Below are 27758 nucleotides of genomic sequence, written 5' to 3'. Positions count from 1 at the left end.
TTTTCTGATGAGAGAGTTGTTGCTCTTCTTTTCTTCGATCTCCTGTTGAGTTTGTAGGTGTTCAGAATGGTTTGATCCCTATCCAGCTGAATTCCTGAGAGGAGACGAAATCCAGGTCTCCTACTCCTCCGCCTTCTTGCTCCGCGCCCCCCAACAGCAATTGCTTAAAGCAAAGTGGACCCAGTTGTGCTTTCCCTGTGGCACTGGCGGTGGTTACGTTCTCAGCCCTCACTCTTCACCAACTCCCTGGCTCCCTTGGGAGGCGTGGACGGGCGCCTGGGGCAGTGAGGCGGTGGGGGGGCTGCTGCCTGAGGCCAGGAACCCAGGTCTGTTACCTGCAACTGCAGGGTGAACACCTCACGGCCTTCCTACACTACCTTGCTCTACTCTCAGGCCATACCCAAGAGAATGAGTGAAGAGATGTGCCCCCAGGGAAATCTACCAACTTGGGAGTCCCATGAAGTGTGGGCAAGTCCTATGTGGGCCACTCTCTATCAGTGTGATGTCTGGGGAAGTTACCTCAGTTCTCTAAGCCTCAAATTGCCCATCCATGAAATGGGAACAAGAGTGCCTACTTCACAGGGTTATCATAAGGAATTACTGAAATTTTATATTGCCAAGTACCATGCTAGAGTCAGGTTCAATATTCAAAACCTATTCTCTTTTCCTGCCTTCTCCCCCATTTCTTCCTTTATATTTCCCCATTTTCTATTTCCAGGTTTATGTAGCTGTTGGAGCTCACGTAATCCCAACGGCACCAAAACCACCTCTTGACAAACAGGGCCTCTCCTACCCCATCAGAAATTGCCACTGTGTGCTTCTCCCACACCCCCCCACCCCTGCCCAGCACAAAACTGTACCACTGGAAGAGTCAAAGGGATGGGCCACAGGGACCAGGAGACAGTCTGGGCCTCTGGTGTCATCTGGGCTCAAGAGCGAGACCTGGGGAGCCTATGGGCACATGGAGACCTGACAGTCTCAGGGATGCTGGTGAGATGCCGTAATGGTGGAAAGACATGTGCACCAAACAGTGGTATACAGGTGACTCTGAGATGAGTCTGGCCGGAAGCTGGAAATGAGGGGTGGTGCTCACAAACTTCAGCAGAAATACAACCACCCCCTGCCAAGAGTGGGGCACCCAAGAATGTAAGAGACTTATCTTCCTAGCAGGTCTGTCCACCAGAAGGCCAGTTTGATGGGTCATAGTCTACAACTCTGGTTCTGCAGAAACTTTCATCTCTCCATCTGTGTGTCCGCATAGTTATCCACCTGGTATATATTAAGAGTTTTGTAGAATACAGACTCACCAGGACAGAAGACCCTCTGTGCTCATTTAGCACCTTTAAGTTATTTTTTATGGTCACTCAACCAGAGTCTTTTACAGGAATGCTGTGAGGTAGTAACAAGACAGGCAATACCCCTCTTCTGATAGATGGAGAAGAGCTCAAGGTAGCACAGTGCTCAAGTGAGCACAGCTGAAACATGGGAAAGGCTTGATCAATTCAGGGCACCGACCTGTTTCCTGAAGGCCAAAATTGGCCTTCCACCTAGAGGCCTTGGTATGGCTTGTCCTGAACCGACCTCTATATCCAGACCCACTCTGCTGCTTTTCACACCAGTGTGGGTTTCAAGTCATCTTTGAAGTTCACGATAGGCTTTGAGTGGGCCCACAGCTTCTCCCAGGAAGCCAGCCCCCCAGCAGGGTCAGGGTCACTGTCTGATGAGCCACTGTCACTGGAATCAGAGGAGCTCTGGAAGCAGATTTCACAGTAGGGCCGGTGGCAGCGACAGAAGAACTCGTCTGAACTGCTGGACTCAGTGTCAAGGTAGTTGCATGGAGGGGACATGGAGGGACAGCGTGGGAATCCCAGGGGCAGCAGCTGCCGCTGTTCCGGAATGTCTGGTGAGGCTCTGGATAGGTGTGGGGCAGTGGGAGATGGTGCCTGGTCAGAGCCAGAAGGCTGGTGGGGAAAGGCTACATGGCTCCCTCTGGCACCCTGGGGCTCTGTCTGGCTTTGTTTGCTGCCCTCCACAGTGCCCGGCTTGCCTTGAGGATCGGGTAGTAGTGAAGTCTTCCTAGAAGAGGGATTTGGGACTCTGGAATCAGCAGTTTGGGGATCCGGGCAGTCACTGTCCCTATTGTGCACATTTAGCCGCTCACTGTGTGCCCCAGAAACAGTCCTATTTGCACGATGCCCCACATATGAAGGTATAGAGCCTGGAAAATGTGAGCGAGCCCGCAGTGCTGCCCGCCTTCTCCTCACCATGTATGGGCTGAAGCCCAGCTCATTGGAGAGGGGAATCTTCTGGAAGCTGTGGGCAGCACTGCTCTTCCAGGGCTGCTGGGGATAGGACAGGGAAGAGGGGAGGGGAGTCTCAGGGCCCAGGCCCAGATCTTGTAGGACTTCCTGAAGCTTCTCCCTGATCACTGAATTGACCCTTGACAGCCGCTTTTGGGGCTCCTCTGAGTTCTCCAGCTGCCCCTGTCTCTGGGGAATGGGGCCTTCTCCCCCTGGTATGAGAATCTGGTGGGGGTTCATGGGTACTTGGTCTTGCCTTTCTGCACCTCGGCTTTGCTCAGGCCGTGGCTTCTGGCTGCAGCCCAAATTTAAATGATCTGAAATGTCTTTCAAGTTAGACATTTTCTCCTTCTGCCCTGGGGAGGAGCTGGTGTCCTTCACAGCCTGCTCCAGGCTTTGTACACTTGAGGAGGGCACTGAGGTGCTCTGGGAGTCCTGGGCAACCACACTGGTATCGTTCTGAGAGCCAGAGAGGCATTCTGAAGGCCCCTGAGCTACCAGGCTGTGGGCAGAGGCTGCAACCAGGGTGTTCTTGCTGTGGGAAGAGGCCGGAGGGACAGCCCACTCTGGGGGGTCGAAGGTGCACTCAGCTGACATCAGCCTCACTAGCTTCTCTTTGGCGTTGTTTACTTGTTCCTGCAGCCTTTCAATCATAGCATTTTTCTGTAAAATAAAAGTGAAACCATCAATAAAGGATGCCTCTGAGGGTTTTTACATTGTTTCCCATGGTGGAGAAAGCATGGCATCAGAACCTTGCTCTAAATCCCAGCTCCTCTGCATGTCAGCTGGTGATCTCAGGCTCTGGGGATGTGAGTGAAGCGCTTAGCACAATAACTGACACATGGTGCTCAGTAAAGGTTAGCCATGATTTATTGTGGGGTGATCTTAATCCCCACCTTACATCCGCCGAGTGTGTGGCTTTGTCAGTGAGAAGGGAGGTCAGAGGAGGCAGAGTATTAGCTGTTTGCTGGCTGCAGCCACCCCTCTCCCCTTTCCTCAGAACTTAGAGGGTCAGGCCGCTCTGCGGGACACCACTCTGACAATGTCTGAGATGGCCCAACTCGGGGTTTGTCACACTTCCGCAAAATACAGATAAATTTCAGGCATATCTCAAGGGGATGAATGAATGAGGAAATACATATTTTGCCTCTTGCTAAACAGACTAGAACATTTGGGAAGAACAGAGAGAAGAGTGGAGATTCCTGCACCAAAGACACAAGACCCAAGCTGGGGGTTGGGACGGGTGCAACAGGGATTCTCAGGTTGGTGTTATCACCTCCCTTGGCGGGACCTCGGGGGCGGACGCCAAAGCTACCATGTGGGACCATTAGCTGTCGGTAGCTCTTAAAGAAGGGCAGGCACCAGAATCACTGGAGAAACTTTTCTTTTCTTTTTATTAGAATAGTTGGGACTAAATCTCTGATCGCTTGATCTAGTAGATCTAGCATGGAACCCAGGAGATGACTGAGCCCGGGGAGCAGCCTACCTCCTGCATGGCTGTGAGCTGACAAACAGGTTGTACTCAGGAGGGCTGGCAAGTGAGGGCTGCAGGGGTGTGCCCATATTAACTGTAAGATTGGGGGGGCATGAAGCAGGAGGAAGGGTGGTGGTGGGAGTGCCCTGAACATCCTCTGCTGGTATAGCCGGTGATTGTCTAGCTCAGAACTTATGTCCACCCTCTGAGATTTTTGAATTTCAAAAGTAGTGGAACCCAAAGGAGAAGTGATGGTCTTGGGGCAGATGATACAGGGTCCAGGGTTTGGGAGTAATAACACAAACATTGCATTCTAGGAAGTGCTTGTCCAAATACCAAAACGCAACCTCTTTGTCGTCATCCTCTCTAGAAGCTGAGGATGAGCATCTGGACATCCATTTATTGTGCCCTAGAAATAAAAGCATGTTTCCCTCCTTTGGCTACCTGAAACAAGTCGCCTGTGGACTGAACCTGTGGTTTTTTTCTCAAGTTGATATGGGAGTGTTGCCCAGAAGTGACCCTTTAAGGGAGCAGTAACTTAAGTAAACTAGTCCAGTAATAGTCCTCTGGCAGTGACTTCAAGCGGATCTCCTGTTCCCTCTTTATAAGCAGGAGGGTGATTTTCCAAATATTGGTACTCCAGGTTCATCCCGGCTGAGTCTTCTTCTTTTATCATCAGGAGAGAGCCCAGGACCAGTGAGTAACTGGTGAATAAGCAGAAGGGGCTTGCAAGTTGAGCTCCTGTCTCCCCATCCTCCCTTTGCTCACCTGCAGAGTGGTGAGGCCGGGGAGCTGCTGGGGAAGCGTAGATGACTCAAGGACTCACCAGGAGCAGAGTGGATGAGTAACACGATGACATTCATTCGGGCTCTTCATGATATCTGGGTGGTGCCAGATATCTTTCTGAGGATCTCATGGGCATGACTGAGTTGGCTGCACAGGAGGGACCCTAAGCCTCTTCCTCCTCACCAGCCCCTCCTCCTGAAGCCCTTCAGGAGTCTCCACTGCCCCACAGAGTTAGGAGGAAGCCACCAGCTGATGACAAGTACTCCAGCAAGTAAACTCCAAGTGCTGACTTTTTGTGCTCCCAATTCCTTTGAGTGTAGAAAAATAGGGTAAACACTGAGTTGGAAAGAATACTTTTCTCCCAGCAAACCAAACATCTGAAGCTGACTGGTGACGGATTTAGAAACGTCAGCCTAAACAGTAAATTTCCCTTGTTCCAGAAAAGGAAGTGGGACTCTGTCTTCACCGTGGCTGCATACTAATTAAAGGCGTGGTGTGAGGCGTTGCCATTGTGAGACCGAAATCTGACCTACCGCGGCAGCTACATTTAAATGAGCTTATTAATTATTACTTTTGGCACATCTGGGGAAGAAAAACATCCATCGGTGTGTTTTATAAGGTGCAGGCTATAAGGAGAAATGGAGTCACCCTCTTGTAGGTGAATTTCCTCTGCTGCAGAGTGTACAAGGGAGGTTCTTCAACCTCCGGGAAGGTTCTGTCTGCTGGCCTTCCCACAGCCCGGCAAGTCAGTGATGCATGCTGCCTGAACAGCCTCTGGAGGACCTCTGGCCATAGGGTCAAGGAGGGCAAGAATGGGGAGATGGACTGTCCACCTCATGGGAAAGCAAGCAGAGGACAGAGGAGACAGAGGGGGCTGCGAAGGGGGCTGCATAGAGGGCACCTGCAACCGGGGAGCTGGAGTCAGGGTCTGTGCGCATAGGGAAGCAGGAGGGATACTTGTGTTTATCTACCAGGCAGTGCTGGCACTGGAGACTCGGATACTGGAAGCTCTCTAGGCCTGTGGAGGGGCCCTGGGACAGGCTGCTTGTTCTCAGGCCTGTTCCGGGCAAGATGTTCCAGGTGTAGGGCCGCGGGAGGAGAAGGCCAGGATTTTACTGCCTCTGCATCTGCTCCCTATTAGGGCCCTTCCTCCGCAGACTCAAAGCATCTTTTTGGATAGAGCAGATTCAGTTACTGCGTGGGAAACAGGGTAGCATGGCAGAAATACAAAAAGCACGTCACAAATTACCATGAGGCTAAAGAGTCAGGCCACTTGGCTGTTCCAACGTTAGCTGATTGTGAATAAAAACCATCCTGGCTGTTCTCGCCAAGTTTCCAGCCTTCTGTTTAGCTGGAAAAAAAAATGCTTCTTTGAAGACTTCACAGAGATTAAAGGCAATGCCACTTACACGCTTGCCAGGTAGGAAGGACTCTGGCTTTGAAATAAGGTCCTGAATGCTTCATGAATAGTAAAGAAATGGAGAAGTACTCCTCTGGTGGATTCAAGAGCTCCAGACCGAGGGCATGGTGAGGGAGTAGAGGAACACAGGCAGGGGGTGCCTGGGGAGGTTAATGCCTTCCCTGGTTGTGTTCCTTAGGTCCCCATCGCACCCTTGTCTCACACAGGGACAACTGATACCCAGGTGTCAGGCCAGTTACAAATAAGTGTAGTTTCCCACATAGCACTGACTCAGGTGTGTTCTGTGCTGAAAAAGTATGAAATATAAGTTAGTGAGTGTGAAAAACTGATTCCTTTGAGTCCTGTGCCTCCTTTCTGAGGCAGTGCAGCCTCAAGCCTTTCCAGGTGCCTTCTTCAAGCCCATATCACACCGCCCAGTTCTGGGAGAGGTGCCAACTCTGGCTCAAGAATAGAGGGAAAAGGGGCTTGGGGTTGGCCCAGTCTTCCCCTGATGCTACTATGATATTCAGAGGCCCTATTAAGCCCTCCACCCCATTTTGGACACTTTCTGGGTTGGTAGGATGATTGAAATCTCTAGTTCAAACCTGAAAAGGACAATAATGGGCCCCAGAAGATCTTGGAAATGAGGGCACTACTCTAAGTAAAGAGAATGTGCACCATACAGAAGAAGCTAGGATCCACTACTGCTCAAGGCCTTTACAACACTGTTCCCCTTGCTTGGAATGCTTTTCCCTGCACCTGGTCAGTTTGTACTTAACCTCCAGCTCTTGGCTCAGAGAGTCTTTTCTGACCATTCTAACTTAGGTTCCCTTGCCCTCACTACCCATTATTCTGTCTTACCACTCTGATTTCTTCCTTCATAATTCTTTTTTTTTAAAGATTTTATTTATTTATTTTTGTGAGAGTGAGAGCGCACGAGTGGGGGGGTGGGCAGAGGGACAGGGAGAAGCGGAATCCCCACTGAACAGGGAGTCCAACACAGGGGCTCACTCCCAGGACCCTGGGATCATGACCTGAGCCAAAGGCAGATGCTTAACTGACCCAGGCGCCCCTTCCTTCATAATTCTTATCACAGTTTATAATTACACGTTTACTTGATCAACATATATTTCCTCCAATAGACTGTGAGCTCCATGAGGGTAAGGACTGTATTTGTTTTGTTCATCAGTACTTTGCACAATGCCTGGTACACATCTGGCCAGTGGACGAATGCAGTGGGTGAGATCAGCGATGGGAGGGTCCCTGGGGAAATGCTGAGCTTTCTGCCTGGGGCTGAGGGAAGTGGGGGAATGGAAGAATAAGAAAAAGTGTTAGCCATGAGACATCTGGGGTCCACCACACATGACTGGAGTTTTGCTGACAGAGAATCCACCAGGCAGGGGTATAGCTTACTTCTGTGAGGAGTCTGTCCATGGAGTTTCTCTCTCCTCCGGAGTGGCAGTTCTGCTCCTCACCATACTGGGTCTGGAAGCTTTTGCTGGGAGTGCTGAAATATTTGGCCATGCGTCTGATTGTTTGGTTTTCCTCTTCAAATGCCTTCCACTGCTTCAGCTGTTAGATAAAAGAACAAATGTTATTTATTTAATTACACTCCCAGAAACACATTCTCTCCCTCTTTTTCAAAAACATCAAGGCATGAGAGTGTCACAGATACACACATATGTATAAGCTAGTCTCTCCTCAAAATGTACTTTGGAAAGTTCGCAAACAGCAATGACAGAGGGTATAGAGAAGGTTAAGGTCATTTTTAGTTTAAAAAATGCCAAAGGAAGAAGATGACAGGTCAATAAGATAGAATCATCTTAGCTTGACCCATCTACCTACCTATGGCTAGATGCCGTCAGTGTGAACCAGAGTTGAAGTATGCTTCTAGAGCCTATTCTCAAGCCAGAGGTTAGGAGCTTTCACAGGGTGAGGCAATCGAAACGTTGTATGTTTCAAATGAAACTGCTTTTAGTTGTGAGTAGCTGTTCTTAATTATTCTCATTTGTGGAGTAATTGTGTGCTTACTGCTACTGAAAGCCCAGTCCCCGCTGGAGGACTTCTCGCCCAAATCAATAATCAGGTCTCAGACGGATAGAAAACCACAAATGTCAATAAAATTCAATAGAAATGACAGAACATTAGGTCTGAGAGCTGACTGTCCTTTTTACGTGACAAATGAGGAAAGACTCAGAAGGAGTATGACCTTTCCAGGCCCCACAGCTAGTTAGCAGCACGGCCCTAGCTGTCACCAGGCCCTGTGCCACACCACATCTCGTCAGCACGGCGGCTGAAGACAGAGACTGAGAACTGTGGGGGGTCCTATGGAGGCTTTTCCAGGAGAAATTGGTTTTGAGAAACAATCTGTGGAAGCTCGGGCTGGTTTAATTTCTTCAGAATGGAAGTGAATACAGAACATTCACAAACAGGGGCATGTTCCTGGGCCTTTGGGATATTGTCTCCATGCGGTGAATACCAGTAATGCGAAGGCCAGGGGTGGCGGGAGGGGGGAGAAGCAGCAGTTCTGGATGCTTCTCTTTCTCCCTTAAGGAATTCTCATCATTAAGGGTCCTAGTGATGTACACTGGCTCTAGATAGGATGCTGAGTGGTCTGTGGGGAGCCTCACAGGGATCCTGGAATTTATTTGCTTACTCATCAAACATTTATTAAGCTCTGACTATGGAGTGTAACCCAAATTTGGTAAAGCAGATAGGATTCTAAATTCCCACCATCAACCGCAAAAAATTCTCACCCAAGTCCTCCTGGGTCCTCTGTTGACTCAGCATGAGTCCTTTATGGTATCAGGAGTCTGGGTGATCTGTGCTGGGTCAGGCTAGGACCCTCCCCTCCTGGAGGCCTTTCTCGAAGTCCCCCTCCCCAGGGGCCATCAGCTCAGGTGGGGACTCAAGAGTTAGGAGCCTGGCACCTCGGGGTCACTCTGTGGTCTTCAGTGGGTGGAGCAGACCTCCAGGGTTCTCCTAGCACTCACCCTAGCAGTGTTGTAGTATCTTTGTTCCCTCCCAGGGCCCCTCGTTTCCTTAGCAGCATAGCTTTACCTTTCTCTCCCCCAGCACCCCCAGTCTGAGCCCTCTCTGCAGGGCTGCTGGAAGAACTACTCAAAATTGGTGTAAGGGCACCGCTGGGGCTTCCGGGCTGTCTCACCCCAAGCTGGAGGGCACAGCCAGGGTGCCCCTTGACTAAATCCTCCTCCTCCCCTTTGTGGGGATGCTGGTCCCTAAGACTTGACCCTTCTGGCTTTCTGAACCATGGCTATAAATGACCCCCAGGTCACAATTTCAGGACCTCTCCATGGCACTTCCTCCAGAAGGCAAGCATTTTCTTGTTTTCTCAGCCTCTGGGCCATATGGGTGTGGTGGGATGAGTAATGTTTCCCCAAAGATGTTCTTCCCCTCCTAATCTCAGGAACTTGTGAATCTGTTACCGCACACAGTGAAAGGGAGTTTGTAAATGTGACTGAGTTAAGGATTTTGAGAAGGGGAGACGGTTCTCGATTATCTGGGCAAGGCCAATGTCATCGCAAGAGTCCTTATAAGAGGAAGGCAGGAGAGTCAGAAGAAGAGATGTTGACAGTGGAAGCAGAGGTCAGAAAGAGAGAGAGAGATGAAGATACCACACTGCTGGCTCTGAAGACGGAGGAAGAAGCCATGAGTCAAGTAATGAAAGCAGCCTCTCGAAGCTGGAAAGGGCCTGGAAACACATTCTCCCCTAGACCTTCCAGAAGGAACACACACCTACTGACATCTTGATTTTAGTCAAATAAGGCCCATTTTGGAAGTCTGAGCTCCAGGGCTATAAAATAATAAATGTGTTATTGTTTTAAGCTACTCGATTTTTGGTAATTTGTTACAGCAGCAATAGGACACTAACACAGAGGGATTGACTCTCAATCTCTACCAGGTAAACCAGGGCCTTCGGAAGCTCAGCCCGTGTGCCTCTCTCACCTCCTGCCACTCTCCCCTTGATTCAGTTTGTACTTCAAAAAGTGCAAAGTGCACAAGCATACCCTGTTCTGTGTCCTATATATCTGCCTCTGGTCATGGTGTTCCCCCATCAAAAATGCCACCCACTGTCCTTCCCGAATCTGCTCAGTGAACTGTTATTCCTCCCTCAAGACTGGGCCCAAACACCCCTTTTCTGAGAAGGTGTCACGGAGTTCCCAGACAGCCTGAGGCACCCCTTCCTCAGCATTAGGTAACATGCCTTCCTCAGACACTTAACGCATGTATTATAATTCCTTTCCCATCTGCTCCCTACTAGACTTGGAGGTGGGGCCATGTGTTGAACTACATGTTTCCTGCAGTTAGTAAGTGATGGGCAGATACGTGAACAAATGAAGGAAGCTTTCCTCTAGAAAGCTAGGGGGCACTGGGATGTATACAGAGGACTATAAGACAGAGTAGAAATTCCTAAACACCTTCATGGAGGAGCAGATGAAACATTTGGGGGATGAAGAGGAAAAAAAAAACCACATCCTATCTCAGAACCCACCTGCCTCTCAGAGTGAGAGGGATGGAGAGGGGATGTATATAGGGTTGGGTCACGTTCAGGTCACAAAAGCCGAGGCTGGCTCATTGCTGGGGATGACCTCAGTGTTTGGCATAAACACTTAGGCATTTCCTGAGGGCCTGTGTAGAGTGCTACTTGGCCCACTTGCCTCTTCAGCAATGTCATCCATTTCACTCAGCTTTCTAGCGCCACCTGGCTGCCCTGGACGTATCAGTGCCTCGGCTTTCATAAGCCCCTCCCATCAGTCCAGTCTGAAGGCTTAGCCACAAGAAGGCAGTCCACCTCCTGCTGCCTCCCCTCCCCATATAGCTCTCCTCACACACCTTTCCAAATTTGTTCAGCTGTCCTATTTTCCTGGAAGACACAGTGCAGGTATCACAAGGAGAATCTTTCTTCTACCAAAGGCCACCGAGCCAGAGAAGAAAATCAATTCAGAGGCATACAAAAAACTGACAAGCCTCAGTTACTTTTATATTTTGAAATAGCATTTACCCCCCTAAACCTAAACTACAATAAACTATAACATATCTTTTTTGGTTTTAGATCATGGTCAGTTCAAGAGGAGAAAAAGCATGAGACAGAAAATAGAAGAGGAAAGACTGTAAGAGAATGAAAGCTCAAGACAGCTAGGAGGGAAAAGGAGGGGGGGGTGAGTCAGAGAGAAGGAAAGAGAAAGACCCACACTGTCTGTCCACCCAGTTCCTAGTTCCTATACCCCCTAATACTTCCATTTTCACTCCCACTTCAACAAACCAAGTGCTTGTTGCTTAGGTCAAAGCTAGAAGTGAGATTCCAAGCTGAACTTTGTCCTGCATGTTTATGTCTGTGTGTAGATGGGAGTGGACCTAAATATTACCACTGAGGATTCAAACACCAGGGACAGTGGAAGTCTTGCGTCTGAGGCTCAGGATGAGAAAGGAACAGAGGTGGGTGTGAAGGGGAAGTTACAAGTACGGCCACACCACGGAGGTTGCAGATTCACTCCATTTTTAGATAGAGGTCTTGTTTAGGTCAGGAAGGCTTTCCTCTAATAATAGTTCCTACGTGATTATTTCTGCCCCAAATTATCTTGTTGTCTTTCAGAGATTCTTACTAGTTTGAAGTTGTATCCTAGATCTGTTCTGCATATTTTCTTAACTAGTCTCTCATTTTTTATCTGTCTCCTTGTTTTCTGTTTCCTTAAATTAATTCACTAATTCAGTATTTTGCCATGTCCAATTGTCTATTCAATGCTTTTATTGGAATTTTAAGTTTAACACAATATTTTTCATCCTTATTCAGTATTTCATGATCTAAGATTATGTCCTTTTCATGATGGTTCACTTGAGTTGAAGAGAGGCAATGTCCTTTGAATCCCATTGACAAGACAAATCAAATCTCTTCTAAAAACTATTTTACTTCAGGGGAAGGCAGCTTCTCCAAATCTTCAGAAGTTTGTGGTCCTGTTCTTGTGAACAGCAGAATCTCTTCATAGGTCCTTTCCTCCTGAATTTATAGTTTCCTAGTACAGTAAACATATTTGCTTTGCTTTTCACTCGTGGTCACAAGATGGCTGCCATAGCTCCAGGCATCACAAACATTCAAGGTAGGAAGAAGGTAGAATAGGTGATGCCAGCCATGCCTCTAGATGTTTTGTTTTGTTTTGTTTTTTAGGAAAGCAAAAGTTTTCTCATAAGTCTTCCAGGAACCCTTTAGTATTCAAAACGGTATCACATGGGCACCATTAGCTATAACAGAGGTTGGTAAAGCAAGTGTTGAGCTCTTTCAGCCTATGTAGTGGAGATGAGCAAGGAAGAAAGGGGTTAGCAATGGATGGATGGGTTACCAATCAACAACATTGGCCACAGAGCCTAAGGGGTGGGCCACGCAAAAGACCGCTGCCTACTCCCCTTTTCCCATCTCCCAGAGAGGAACAGCCCTTTTTACTACACCCCAGACAAATAAGTCTCAGCTCTCATGGCTTCCTTCCATCTAGTTCTTATAACATAGAGATTTCAGCAAAAATTCCTCTAGTTTCTATCAGAGATGCAATACCCATCCTTGGTTTTTAGTGCTGTTGCTACAGGTTTTTCCATATTTGTTTATTCTGTAGACTATTCTAATGAGAATTTATGAAATGGAAGAAGAGTAAAGGCCTTTGCCTGTGTCACACCATCATGCCCCAAAGGGCAGTTGTAACCCTCCCCTGCCAACATTTTATCAGTTAGCTCCCTCATGAAGTCATTCATAGTCAACTTCAAGCAGCAAAGGGAATCAAGATGGAGTCTAGAGGGAGTAGTGGGATGGGGGGGCTCAGGGGAAGAGAAAGAGATCTAGAGGGGAAATAGGACAGGTGCCTAATGCCAAGTTCATTAACTCAGATATATGTGGCTCAGTGGTACCCTAGGGCATAACATGAATAATTTAGCATCACTTTCAGAGCCCATGTATTCCTTCTCCTTTCCCTCTGACTCCCTTTCTTTCTCTTCACTGTCTGGATATTTCTGTTTCTATCTTTCTCCCTCGTTTGATTTTTTTTTTTTCTTAATCCCCATAGTGTGAAACACATTTTTATTCAGTTTTTATTTCTCTTTATTGTAAAAAGAAATGTTCTATATTTTCTTCTAATAAAAAGAAAGAAAAAAAAAGGCATTTTAAATTGCATAAATTTCCAAATGAGTTTTTCTCTGTGAATCTGCAATCTCCAATAGGAAAGAAAGAAAAGCTCCTCATTCCCAGGCTAGTGAAAGAATTGACATTATCAAGAAGGGGGTACTGGGGATGAGTGAAATTGACGGGAGGGCAGGTGGACAAGCTGGTCTGTGAGGCAGCCTGCCAGGGCTGGAAACATGCTGCCGTGCCCACTTAGCCACTCTGGTCTGCCCTCCTTGCTGACGGGGAACAGAGTTGTCCTCTTCAGGAGAAGCGAGGAGGGAAGAACAGAGAGAGCCTGCTCGCGAGGAACTTGCCTTCCTTCTGACTCTCCAATAAATGGTATCTAAAAGTCTTAGTAGAAAACAAAGCGAGCAGTTTATCACACTCAGGGAAGCCTCTGGAATGACCAAGAGGACTAGCCTGCGAAATTCTCCCTAGAGCATACCTGGGGAACGAAGATGAAGCAGTTGATCGTGGTTGTGCAAACAAAGATACCTCCAGATGTGAGTCCAAAGACCAGGTTGGGCCAGGAGTGCAAGTATCTGGTGACCATGAAGAGAAGCCCAGCAGCCACTACTACGAGGTTGACCCCAACCATGATGGTTAAAGACTGATTCACGGGAGGAGAGCTGACGTGGTCAGTCAGGCCAGCCAGGTAGGCACCGTAGAGCAGGAGCAGGCCCTGGAGATGGAGAAGAGAACCGGGCGCTGAGAGGAGTGTAACTACGGGCTCAGTGTCAAAGAGCAGGATGGTTGGGACCAATTTCCTCACCTTTAAAATAGGGATAATCGGACCTACCTTAAAGGGTTGTTATGAAGATGTACTAAGATAGCACATGGGAAGACCCTAAGGGCAGCCCCTTACACCTAATAGGTGTTAAAGAAATGTGATTTTCCTCTCCTTCCCTGGGAATTCGTTTATTGGAGGTCAGCAAGTCAGCCATCAGACAGGGCTGTGCTGGGACAGGGCACAGGACAGGATGGTGTAGGTGGGTAGGAGCTCTACAGGACAGGCTGCTGGGCACTCGGAGGGCATTGGGCACACCGTGCTGTCGGTGGTAAGGACTACCACACCTGCTGTGTTGTTTTGCACTACGTGGAGCTGAGGGGCACGTATAAGCGGAAACAGCCCTGTGGTCTGCTTGTCAAGCCGTGTGCCTCGGCAGGGGCAGCGCCCTGAGGAATGGGCTTCCCCCCGCCCCAGTTTTCCCAAAGGCACCATCTGCTTGCCAAGCTCTGCACCTGCAAGACTGCATCTGTCCAGAAGGGATGCCTTTTTCTAATTCACACAAAGGATCTCTATAGGCTAGCAGCGGCTCTGTGCCAGTGGGTGTTTATGGGAGATGGAAAAAGAGAACAAAGGCAGGCTGGGACCTAAGCGAGGCTGTGGAGCAGGCACATGCAAAAAAGACTTCATCTATACCCTTCATCCTCTGTGTGACGTTCCCTGCCCCCACCACCAGGAAGCCAGTGCCCTATTCTTTCCTCTTTCCCATGAAAATAAAACTGCTCTCAGATTTCTCACTTGTACTACAGAGAAAATTACTCACGGCACTTTAAAGTGCTGCCTCTCCTAGAGGGAGCTGCATTGAAACAGAAATCAAAGCTGTAATCAATAATACATAATATATAGATTCAACATACGTTCATCTGACTATGTACAAAGTATGATGTTAAGTGCAGGGTAGGCAAAGGTGTTACAAAGAAGAATAAGTCGTGGTCCTAGCTTTCGAGAAGCTCAGTCTGGTAGGGAGATTTAAGGGAAGCACACAGATGTCCATGTTTTGTCACACAGAATGTGAAGATGCCATGAGGATTGAGGTGGGGGTGGGAAGTATAGATATTCAGAGGGAGAACTAATAATGAAAGCAAGGCCAGGCATCAGCAGGGTATCTGCCAGTGACCCTGAAATCATACAATCTGACCAACTCCATCTGCAAGGACAGCTCTAAAGATAATTTTTTGGAGGCCTGGCTGTGCTGACAGTGAAGGAGTCAGCATGGCAGGAATGTCTTCTGGTCGCCCCTAATGCCCAGTGTCCCAGGAGGGGCTTGAGGGCCAAAGGTGGCCACCCTGAGATCTGCAATGACTAGAAGACACAAAGTCAGGCCAATGGAGCTTGAGTTTTGGGTAACTGACACCATCAGGTGGCATCTGGCAAACTGGATCCTTAGTGATTTAATCAAGAGTAAATGAAATTAATTCTATGATTTTGAGATGTTCATATCTCATTCTTTTAAAATGTCTTAACTCCATCAAAACTCTTGCCAAAAGGGAACTAGGTATGAATAAAGCCTGTCCACATCCATGACTTGTGTTTGAGAAAATCATATCTAATACTTATATGTCATAGGCATTCACTGCTGAGAAGTGTGGGGTGAGGGCAGTTGCCAGGCTCGGGTGGGGGTCCTGGAACTTAATGTGAAGATTTAAGTCATCCTCGGGAACTGCTCATTGACCAGGGAGCCCATAAGGGGCTGGCTCAGTCAGTTTTCTGATGCTTAGCACTCTTTTCCCATTTTCTTCCTTTGTCCTTCAGAAAGATTTTACAGTGAAATAAAATAGAAATGGGATTATATAAAAGGCAATGGAGAAAATAAATCAACTTGAGGCACAAAGTGAGCTGCTATGGGGAAAGTGCCAAGTTTCTGTCCTAGGGAGGACGTGTTTTTCTATAGGGCTCAAGAAATCGAACTGTCCAGGGGGCAGTGGAAGATTAATAATAATAATAACATCTAACATTTATTGAGCTCTTCCTATGGACCAGGAGCGGTTGAGAAAACTCTGATCATGCACTAACTCTTTTGAAATTCAGAACAGTTCTTAGAGGATGTGGTCATCACCCCCATTTTACGTATGAGGGAACCCAGGCTCAGAGAGGTTAAATGAGGTTCAGGGTCAGCTACGAAGGCAGAATCAGAACTCAAACCCTGTTCTGTCATATTCTTTTTTTTTTTTAAGATTTTATTTATTTGCGAGAGAGAGAATGAGAGACAGAGAGCATGAGAGGGAGGAGGGTCAGAGGGAGAAGCAGACTCCCCGCCGAGCAGGGAGCCCGATGCGGGACTCGATCCCGGGACTCCAGGATCATGACCCGAGCCGAAGGCAGTCGCCCAACCAACTGAGCCACCCAGGCGCCCCATGTTCTGTCATATTCTGAAGTTCATTTTCTTAACTGTTAGCAAGAAGCTAGAGATCAAGAACTGTTTACTGCCCAGTGTTCTCTCTTAAAAACATTTCTATCAAAGTAATATATGCACATAGTAAAAAAGCAATATTTCCCTATCCCAGCCCTACTTCTCAGAAGCATCCCCTTGAACAATTTCCTGGTGGTGAAGTGAGTAAAATTTACCTTTAAAGACCACATATTTCTACAAAAATTCCTTCTCTTCTGCCAGCTATCAGTCAACCAGGCCTCCCTGTCCTGAGGATCAACAGGTAGTCTCTTACCACCCAGGGCTTGCCTGAGTGAAATAAGTCTGCCCTATACCCCTCACAGCCAGATTTTCTGTTTCTCCATGCTGAAAACCAGCTAATAGGATAGTTGGTTCTAAGAACCTCCTTTAGTGCCCTGTATAGGTATCCTGTACTTGCTGGAAATAATATCCCACTTTTGCCATCTAACAGAGACAAATGAGGCTAATTGTGGGAGATTCAGGGCAGTATGGGGACCCTTTGAGGCAGCTGGAACCACTCAAAAGACACCATGGATGTTGCCATCTGTCTGAGGGCCAGCCCTACTTCTGATCAGAATAAGAAAGGTTGATGGAAGGCAGCAGGATACCTTGACCCAAATCTTGAAGAAAAACACAAGGAGGTTAATCAGGGCACTCAGAGAACAAATAAAGCTGGATAAAATGTCTCCGCATAATCTCCCTTGCAGGGATTTGGGGAGAAAACTGGTATTGCCAAATCAATTAAAAAAATTAAGAAATGGAAGAAACAGTGGGTGAATTTCACATGATTTAGGGGAAAATTGAATGAGGGGGTCCAAAGAGTTGGAAAAGTGACCCCCAAGACAAATAAAGAGTAGAGAAATAATAAGGGTCGTAACTTTGAGATTTATGCATCAACAGAGGTTTCCTCTGATTTCAAGATTCTTTGCAGAAATCACCTCATTAATTCCTCTAATTCCCTTTTCATGGCTATTTCATTGGTGACAGATAGATTATATCCCAAGGATATGTGGTTACCAACCTTGCATACCAAAACAAGAGCAATCCAGACATCAGAGTACCGGGAAGCACAGAAGTGTGAGCTGGTCAGAGAGCAGGACACGTCTCTCCCTGTCACCTAGGAGGGACAAAGAGGACGGAAGGAACCCACAATTACCAGGAACGCCCAGGAGATCTTTGGGCACATCTGGAGCATGAACTCTTCTACAGCATGTAATTTCCTCCTTAATATGTAAAAACTGTAACATTTAGGTGACTCCATTATAATCTAAATGAAAGTGACTATGAATTAAAGGAAAAGATGATAAAGTCCGGCTGACATGTGGATGCTTGGTGGTGGCGGGGCTTACTCCTCAGTTATGTGCTTTGCTACCACAGTGACTCAAATTAGTGTATCAGCAAAATTATGAATTACTTCACATCTTGTTTCTGCTTTTTGCTAACAGTTGAAATTGTAAATACTAAATCTGCAAAGTCAAGATTCCACTGTATTCTTCAGCCCCTTGTGAGGCTGGAGACCTAATAATACTTCCTGTTAATCGAACTCTACGTAGTAGGCACAGTTGAGCCCTTTCCCTGCATTTCCCTTCATCTTCGCCACAGCCCTAGGAAATAGGAAACACTGTCTTCGCCACTTTACCTATGAGGAAATAGAGACTGCGAGAGGTTTAAATGACTCTCCCCAGGTCACATGGCTGGTAAGTGGGATTTGAAGGAGGCTGACTGCCTCCCAAGACCACCTCAAAATACCCCTTTTACTTCTCAATAACTAGGGGAAGTCAACTTCCTGTGGCTGAAAGTTCTCATTACTGATCATGAAATAATCATGAAAGCAGAGATAACCGCCAGGCAGTTCTCATGTGCTGATATCTCAGTGGATGCTGCTGGAAGACACGTGGAGCAGGAGCAGGGGCAGTGGCCAAGGTAGCACCCCCTGCAGACAAGGGGCAAGGCATTCACTGCAGCCACAGCTCCCAACTCTCCCTCCTTTTTGGGTCATTTATCTTCTTGTTGGGAGGATGACTGCCGAGTGAGTACTGCTCGGAGAATGACCCTAGTGTACCCACAGAAGCCAGTCCTCCCAGTTCGGGAAATAGGTTGTTCAGGGATTGGGCCCCTCACCGTCATACTGACACCGAGAATCTGGAGGCACTGGATGGGATCAGTCAGCACCCACGTCACAAGCAGGATCACATCAGCTATCACCAGGGCTGCCACCAACCCCAGTAGCTGCAGGTCTTTGATTATCTGCAAAAGAGTCAAGGTCATAACATTCCTTGGCTTGCTGGCTAAATGACACAGGGGCTGGAGTACATTGTGTGCTCTGAGCTAAATGTTCCAGGGTCAGCCCTCCCAGGGGGCTTCACATCCAGCCATCAAAGATGAGACACACACTATAGATGTACAATGGTGTCTATGTCCATGTCATCACCATCACCATTAAATGTTTTCATTTGTTTATCTGCTCCATATCCTGCCTTTTCTCACAAAGGATTAAGGAATTTTATAAAATGAATACACTAATATTTCTAGATGTGTGCATATGAGCATATAGAGAGATATGAAAGTTTTCACATAAAACGGTTAACAACCATTAACTTGGAGGGTGGAATTGAAAGATGAGGGTGGTGGAAGAGAGATTACTGGCATTTTCTTTATACATATATGAATAGTTCGACTTAATACAAAGAGGATGTATTACTTTTGTAACCACAGAAAGGATCAAAAATGGAAAAATATCAAGGAAAAGAGAAAAGCAGGAGAATTAGGATGAATGGTCAGATGAGGAGAGTACATAGCCCTCATGAACTGGGGGAGAAATGTGCATCTGAGTTTTTGACAACCAATGAAAAGAAGAGAGCACAACTAGTTACATGATTCATGGTGTCTGTAACATAAAAACACATCAGTCATCAGTTGCTTCATCAAACTGCTTACAGTCAGTGATAATAAGAAAATCTTCAAATCAACCAGGAAAAAAGCACACTATGTGTAGAGGAACAAAGACAAGGATGACATCAGATTTCTTATCAGATAAGGCCAGGAGAGAAGACAGTAGAGTGAAAACTTCAAGGTACTGAAAGAATAAAAGAAAGCCTCAATGTGTAATTCTATATCCAGCAAAAGTAGCTTTCAGAAACAAAGGGGAAATAAAGACTTTTTCAGGTAAACAAAAGCTGAAAGAATTCAGCACTAGCACACCTGCATGAGAATGTTAATATCCTCAAAACAAAAGGAAAATGCTATCAGATGAAAATATGGACCTATACAAGGAAATATTAACTTCATGGAAAAATATACATTGATTTTAGTTATTTAAATATCTTTAAAAGATAACCATTCAAACAAAAATGAGCAACAATTGTGTGGGGCTTATAACATATGTAGAAGTGAAAACAACACAAAGATCGGGAGGGGGGAAATGGAAGCACACTGTTGTGAGATATTTATATGTATGTGAATGCCAACTGTAGCATTGTACACAAACACTTCCAGAAACTGAAGAGGAGGGAGTGCTTCCTAATTCATTCTATAAGGCTGGTATTATGCTATACCAAAACCAGGAAAAGATTTTATAAGGAAAGAAAGCTAAAGAACAACATCCCTTAAGAACATGAATACACACATTATAAGCAAAATCTTATGAAAAGGAGTTCAACAATAAAAGAAGAGGTTAATACATCATGACCAAGTGGAGTTTGGAAAATAGGATTGCTTTGAGATCCTAAAATCATTTAATGTAATATGAACAAATGAAAAAAAGAAAAAAAAAAAACACATGATCAATAGACACAGAAAAAGCATTTGACAGAACCTAACATCAATTCTTTAATAAAACCCTCAGCAAAATGTGAATAGAAGGGTACTTCCCCAACTAGCTAAAGGATATCTATAATACAACTATAGCTAACATACTTAGTTTTGAAATACTGAATGCTCTCCCCATAAAGTCAAGAAAAATTCAAGGATGTCTGTGCTTGGCATTTGTATTGAACATTGTACTAGTGTTTCTAGACAGTGCCATCATACAGAAAATTGGAAAGAAGCTCTTTATTCACAGATAATATGATCATCTATGTAGAAAATCTGATGGATCTACAAAACGATCTGATGGATCTACAAAAAATATGATGGATCTACAATAAGTAGTTCAGCAAGTAGTTTAGCAAAGTTACAACATACAAGATCAGCATATGAAAATCAATTGTATTTCTACATATTAGCAACAAAAAAATCAGTAAGTGAAATAAAAAACAATAACATATAATAGCATAAAAATTTAATACTTAGGAAATGAATCTGATAGAAGATGTGAAAGCCCTCCACTGAAAACTATAAAAAATTGCTGATAAATATTAGAAAAGACCTAAGTAAATGAAGAAATATATTGTATTCATGGGTTAAAAGACACAACGTTGTTAAGAAGTCCACAATTTGATCTACAGAGTCAACACATTCTCATCAAAATCCCAGAAGAAATTTGCAGAAATTGGCAAACTGACTCAAAAATTCATATGGAAATTCAAAGGACTTAGATTAGCCAAAACAATATTGAAAGAGGACAAAGTTGGAGAACTAATACTCCCTGACTCAAGGTTTTATATAAAGCAACAATAATCAAGATAATATGGTAATCAAGATAAACAAATACATCAATGAGACAGAATCGGGTCCAAAAATAGATCCACATATGTATGGACAACTGATTTTCAACGAAGGTGAAAGTAATTCAGTGAAGAGGACAGACTTTTCAATAAATGGAGCTGAAGCAATTTCATATCAGTATGTAAAAAAATTAACTTTGATCCATACATCACATCATATTCTAAAATTAACTCAAAATGGATCATAGGCCTAAATGTAAAAAACTAAAACTCTAAAACTCCTGGAAGTAAGCACAGGAGAAAACTTTTGAGGCCTTGGATTAGGTGAAAGTTTCTTAGATCTGACACCAAACATGATCCATAAAAGAACAAATTGGTAAGCTGGACATCACCAAGATTAAAAATGTCTTCTCTTTGAAAGATACACTTAAGTGAATGAAAAGAAAGGTCAAAAATTGGAAGAAAATCTTTAAAAATCATTTATATCTGCTGATGGGCTTGTATCCAGAATATAAAAAGAACTCTCAAACTCAGTAGTAAGAAAACAAACAAATAAATTTTTAAAAATGGGTAAAAGATTTGAGTAGATACATCATCAAAGAAGATATATGGTTAGCAAAAAAGCATGTGAAAAGATGCTCAACATTGCATTAAGGGAATGCAAATTAAAACACAATGAGATACTACTATACACAACTATTAGAATGACTACAAAGAGCAACCAAGTCAAATGTTGGCAAGGATGTAGAAGAGAGGGCCTCTCATACACTGCTGGTGGAATGTAATAAGGTACAACCATTTTGGGAGAAAGTCAATTTCTTAAAAAGTTAAACAGACACTTACCATATGATCTACCCATTCTACTCTTAGGTTTTTATCCAAGAGAAATGAAAGCATATGTCTACACAAACACTTATACATCAATGTTCACAGCACTTTTACTTTTAATAGCCCTAAACTGGAAAGAAACCTAAACATCCATCAACAGATGAATGGATAAACAAACTGTATGTCTACACATTGGAATATTACTCACCAATAACAAAAAAAGAACCACTGATGCATGCAACAACACATATGAATCTTAAAATAATTATGCCAAGTAAAAGAAGACAGGTTAAAAAAAAAAGTACAGGGGCACCTGGGTGGCTCAGTCAGTTGAGTGTCTGACTCTTGGTTTTGGCTCAGGTCATGATCTCAGGGCCGTGGGATTGAGCCCCACAGCCTGGCTCTGTGTTCAGCGGGGAGTCTTCTTGAGATTCTATCTCTCTCCCTCTACCCCTTCCCTGGCATGCACCTACTCTCCCTCTCTTTCTCTCGCTCTCAAATAAATAAATAAATAAATCTTTTTTAAAAAAAGAGTACATACTGTATGATTCTATTTATATAAAATCCTGGAAAATGCAAACTAATCTATTGTGACAGATAGCATATCAATGGTTGCCTGGGAATAGGGATGGATGTAAGGATTGGACAGGAGAGAGAGATAACAAAGATTCATGAAGAAACTTTAGCAGATCATACACCACATTTCATGGGTGTATACATATGTCAAAAGTTGTCAATTCACACACTTTAAATATGTGCAGTTCATTGCATGTCAATTATGCCTCAATAAAGCCATTTTTTACAAAGAAATCTGTGTTCTAGAAGGATAGATCAACTTCTTGTCCTTTAGTCAATTTTTTTTCATATTATGGTTACTCACAGCTGAGCTTTTTATCAATATTCACTGAATAATGACTGAATAATGTTTGCAAAAAAAAAAAAAAAATCACTCCAGAGAAGTAAACTCCAATTGAGTGATACACTGGGTCTGGGTAGGACCTATAGCCAAAGAATTTGATGACCGGACTTTGAGGTTTGGGCAGGGAACCTGATAAAATGGGGAAATGTGGTCAGGATTACATCTGATGTCAGGGATATAGGTGATCTGGCTGCCACACAGCTTTTAGGATTGATTCTATCTGCTGAATGGATGTCCTCTTCTTTGCTCACTGTTCCAGGCCCATCCTTCTTAGTGCAGAGAACGGCCTTCTACATGGAAAAGAACTGGGCTCCAGTAAAGGAAATAACTGCTTACTTGCTATAGCTTCTCCATGATCACTGTCCCTCACTCCACTTTCAGCTCACACTTGTGCCAAGCAACAGTCTCTATGGGCATCTTGTTCTCCCTCACACTGTTTCCAGATGTTGGCCAGTTCACACAATACCACCTGTACTAAGGCCTGGGGTACATATGAAACAGAACTATGTTCAAAAGCCTACCTCCCAAGAGCACTGGCACATAGCCTTCCAGGCTTGGGGACTTAGGAGGCCACACCACTCCAAGATTTGAAATGAGGAGCAGAAACTTCAGATTGCCATAAAAAGGCCTACCCAGTAATCTGACACAAACTTCCCTAGCTTATAATCAATAATAAAGCTGCTGTTTGCAATCAAGCACCGGTAAGTAACTGCTGCCTACTCACCACTCTCTTGTCCGGGACCCTCTGGGTAAACACCTTGTAGAGTCTCCAGCTCTTCCCTAGAATGGGGCCAAACACAAGGGAGGTCCCAATGCACAGCATGGATAGTCTTATCTACAGGGGGAAAAGGACAGAAACAAGAGGCATGAGAGGGACCTTTGTTGTTCTCCACATTCTGATCTGCAAAGCCTCAGTCCACACAGGGCATGGGGCAGGATGTGGACCACACTAAACATTCCAGTGATCACCCCTGAGAGTGTCCATTCCAAAGATAAAGGTAGCCACCACTACAGGAGATGCTGATTTAAAAATATATCAAAAGTTGGACATTTTGTTCAAAACAAAAACTTAAGATTTAACCTACCTGAATGAGAGTTTCCATTGAGCGTCCCTCTAAAGCATCTCGATCTTGAATCCCAAAGAGGTAAACACTACTGTAAGTCAGACAACTGCCAAGTAAGGTCACAATGTTCAGATTGGGACTGGACATCTTCACAATCCTAAAGTGAATCAGGAAGAAAGACACTTAGAGTCATGACCCTTTGGCATTAGAGTGAACAGAGCTTCCTCACCAGTATAATCTCCAATGTAACCTCGGAGTGAAGGGCCACTGGGAAGAAACCACTTTATAGCCCTGCAAAAAACTGTTAGGATTTATTTAAATTTATTTTCAAAAAGAACTATATTCTGGCATTTCTCCAAGTCTTTAAAAAAAGGCCAACTTCTAAAAAACAGGTGGTATCAGAGAAGAGTTAGGACTTTTCCATGAAATTTATGGTTGCTAAGAGACAGCTATATGCAACCTAGTGAATAAATAACTAGCAGGTAGTTACCTAAAGAGATACAGCTTGGAGGCTTTAGAAATGAGCTGTAAGGTAAACTACTATTTGGAAAAGCTTTGTGATTTTTTTCACAATTTACTCTGTTTGATATGTAAAATTGTTTTTCCTTTCTCTGCTTGACCAAAAGAGAAAAAGGAAGCAGGGATTGAAAGCAGGAAATTTGGGAAGGGTTTTTGTCAAACAGTTTTAAATGAGTTTACAGAACAATTCAAAGATTAGAGGGAGGTGTGGACAATCTGGGTGTCAGACAGACCCTGGGCACCAACGGAGGTTCAGGACAAGGTAAAAATGTGTGAAGTGGTTAATTTAAGGGGAAAACCAGGCTTATTCTGGACAGTGACTGATAACAATTAAGAAGGAATGTCATTGTATTTAAGAGTTTTAGTCTAAATAGTATATTCTACATAAATTCAATATTTACATTAATAGTCACTGGATAATTACACTTAGTTATACTTTTGTTTTAAAATAATAACTGAGGAGGAAAGCATTCTTATCTATGTACCTGGATTACCCAGCTGACCACTTTAAAGTCAAGAACCAAGGCAAAATCAGCTACTTAGTGCAGCCTACTTTAATGACAGGCAAAGTACTCAGAGGCATTAAACAGTTTGGCAGTGCTAGACTTGCAAACATCATAACCAACAATGGCCCACCTTGATTACTTTGTGGCTGGCATCATAATTACATCCACACACACAAAAATACCAAGCCACTGCCCTGGGACTCAGACCCCAAGTACAGATAATGTAGACTAGTAAGTCCAGCTGAGCTTTACCTTGTCTTGGAGCAAAAACCTTGATTTTTTTTTTTTTCTTCCTCTAAAAATGAGAACAAGTTTCATGGATTCCCCTTATAAAAAGGGGATAACAATAATACATCCCTCTCCCCCTGCCAGAGTTGTAAGGATTCAGGGAGGTAATATAGCAAATTGTGTGGCACAGTGCCTGGTGCAGAGTAATCATGTAGCCAACATTAACTAGTCATATTATTAATCTCACCATCTTCAGACTTTAGAAGCCTATGAATCACCTTTTCCTTTCCTGTTTCTTTTCTTTTCTTTTTAAAAGATTTATTTGTTTTAGAGAGAGAACGTGCATGTATGAGCGAGGTGGGGGGAGGGGCATAGGGAGAAAATCCACAAGCAGACTCCCTGATGAGTGGGGAGGCTGACCTGGGGCTTGATCTCATGACTCATGAGATCATGACCAGAGACAAAACCAAGAGTCAGTGTTCAACCAACTGCAGTACCCAGGCACCCCACCTCTCCTGTTTATCACCTATACCCAATCAATCTATATCTGTAGAACCTGTATAAACCTGGATTATCAGTTCAAAAGTCTTTAATGAATTCTGATGCTTATATGACATCCATCAGCTCACAGGTATGATGTTTTAAAAGTCTTCATCAAATATCGGTTTCTGAACTTAGCTGAAACTCAGCTGCACATGTCTCACAGCCACACATCTGTGTTGTCCAGATCACTGATGGGGAGGTTTCTTTCTTAATTCTTCTCTGGGGCCATTTTATTTGAACACCACTCTACAATCAGATCTTCTTTGTGTTATTCAGTACTGCATGCAACCTTGATTTAGAATTTCTCACCCTCCTGACTTAGGAGGACCTGAGTTTATTTATTTTCTTTATTGTTATTTTTAATTATTATTTTTTATTAACACATAATGTATTATTTTTTTCAGGGTCCGTTTAGTTATTTTTGACAAAATATACATTACATAGTCTTCACATCTCAGAAGTTGATGCAAATTCATTTTCTAAATGGACATGTGGACTTATATATATATATATACATATTTATATTTTTCATAAAAAATTTTACTTAAAACTTGCATCAGAAAAAAAAATGAATAGAAGATGATTTACCTCTTTTGTTTGGTGAAGTTAACACCTGTGAAGTCACTGAAAGGTGAATCATCTCCTATTCAGCAGATGAATTACGTATGTCTGGGGAATGTCTTTGCTACTTTAATAGGAATTCAACCACCAATGTCACTTATATTTTTCTGTTGAACTAAAAGATGAAACCTACACATGCTGAATATTTTAATTAACCACAAACACATAATTTCCACAAAGCAAGAAGATTTCAATATTATATACTTAATTATAAATATTCAGTCCCATCGAGATTACCTATGTTGCGTTTATAAAGAGATAAAAGCTTGGACTGGGTTACTAGCACTCAGAAACAAGGGTTTTTGTTTTTGTTTTTTTTTAAGGATTATATAGCTATCTAATCTTTTTCTCTTCATTTATTAATTGGCAATGTAAGACAAGAGCTTTCTTGATTTTTCTATTCTCAAGTAAGTCTCAATATAAATAAATATCTACCTATATCTGCAGAGACTGTATAAACCTGGATTATCATTTCAAAAGTCTTTAATGAATTTTGATGCTTATGTGACATCCATCAGCTCACAGGTATGATGTTTTAAAAGTCTTCATCAAATATAGGTTTCTGAATTAGAGGTTTATTATACTTGCTCTGGAGGACTGACTGGGTCATCCTATTGTTTCTTCTTAATTCTGGTTATGAACTGAATTTGGAAACACGGCTTGCAAATAGGGTTTAGGGTATTTCTTGTGGCTATTAGAAAAGTTTCCTAAAATGTCACAGGGGCATGGTTTCTAAAATGCTATATGGGGGTCACTAAGCTTTAGACATAGCTAAAACCAAGTATGAATGTCTTTCTAAAAAGATTTTTAATAAAACACTTAAGATTAAATTGTGAGAGTTAATTGAATTTCTTTTTCAATCCACTGTTTTTGATCCATGCTACAGTGGGATTATAAATCTACCTCAGCTGGATATGTTCCAAACTGCTTTATTATAATGTTGTCTCATGTGTTTCAGCAAATAGTGATCATTTTGGGGTGCCTGGGTGGCTCAGTTGGTTAAGCGACTGCCTTTGGCTCAGGTCATGATCCTGGAGTCCCAGGATCAAGTCCCGCATCGGGCTCCCTGCTCAGTGGGGAGTCTGCTTCTCCCTCTGACCCTCCCCCCTCTCATGCTCTCTCTCTATCTCATTCTCTCTCAAATAAATAAATAAAATCTTTTAAAAAAAAGTAATTATTTTGCTACTTTGCTTATTTCTAATGTTTTAGGTTCAAAATCTAAACCCAATTCAAATTCTGTACACCTCAAAGCAATATTTATGTGACTTCTAATCATATGTGTTCTAATTCTGTATCATAATGGTGAGAGTAGCTTGGCCCTGTTCCTTCCTCTCCTGTGTGGGCCACCATTCTAGGAGGCCATCCTAGGATATTTCATTAACCTTCCAACCTCCAGAGTTCTAAATTCTTTTATCATAATGACTTCACTTTATTCTGCTTTTAGATACCCATCCCCAGGGTTGCACCTTGGATGTTACAATCATTCAGAATGATTCCACTTCAGAAATTTTGAAAACCAATATTCCCCTCTTTGATCCAAAACTGAACTCTTACTCTTCTCCCTGGACCTGTTCTTCTCACATTCTTCCCCAGTTCAGATAATAGCAATTCCATCTTTCTATTTGG

At 44.0% G+C, this 27758-nt stretch overlaps 1 protein-coding gene and 1 long non-coding RNA gene across 3 annotated transcripts in view; one reads left to right on the top strand and one right to left on the bottom strand.

Moving 5' to 3' along the window:
- Positions 1-1610: 1610 nt before the first annotated feature.
- The window catches only part of GPR156 (G protein-coupled receptor 156), an 83734-nt gene continuing 57586 nt past the window's right edge, over positions 1611-27758 (bottom strand). For both annotated transcript variants that reach the window (XM_006742176.3, XM_081833340.1), the window contains 7 exons: positions 23737-23872; positions 23376-23486; positions 18422-18547; positions 17322-17417; positions 13570-13806; positions 7373-7531; positions 1611-2963 (listed from right to left, as the gene is read on the bottom strand). In XM_006742176.3, coding sequence (XP_006742239.2) covers positions 1611-2963; positions 7373-7531; positions 13570-13806; positions 17322-17417; positions 18422-18547; positions 23376-23486; positions 23737-23872 — 2218 coding nt within the window. The remainder of the gene's footprint in view (positions 2964-7372; positions 7532-13569; positions 13807-17321; positions 17418-18421; positions 18548-23375; positions 23487-23736; positions 23873-27758) is intronic.
- LOC145723870 (uncharacterized) lies at positions 3298-5883 on the top strand. The gene is made up of 2 exons (XR_014149220.1): positions 3298-3562; positions 3740-5883. It is a non-coding gene; the product is annotated as an uncharacterized LOC145723870 (long non-coding RNA).

The sequence above is a fragment of the Leptonychotes weddellii genome, chromosome 1 (genome assembly GCF_054177405.1).
Source record: "Leptonychotes weddellii isolate Sample4059 chromosome 1, ASM5417740v2, whole genome shotgun sequence".
Classification (NCBI taxonomy): Eukaryota; Metazoa; Chordata; class Mammalia; order Carnivora; family Phocidae; genus Leptonychotes; species Leptonychotes weddellii.
Note: the sequence above shows the minus strand (reverse complement) of the source record. Positions and strands in the feature narration are given on the sequence as shown.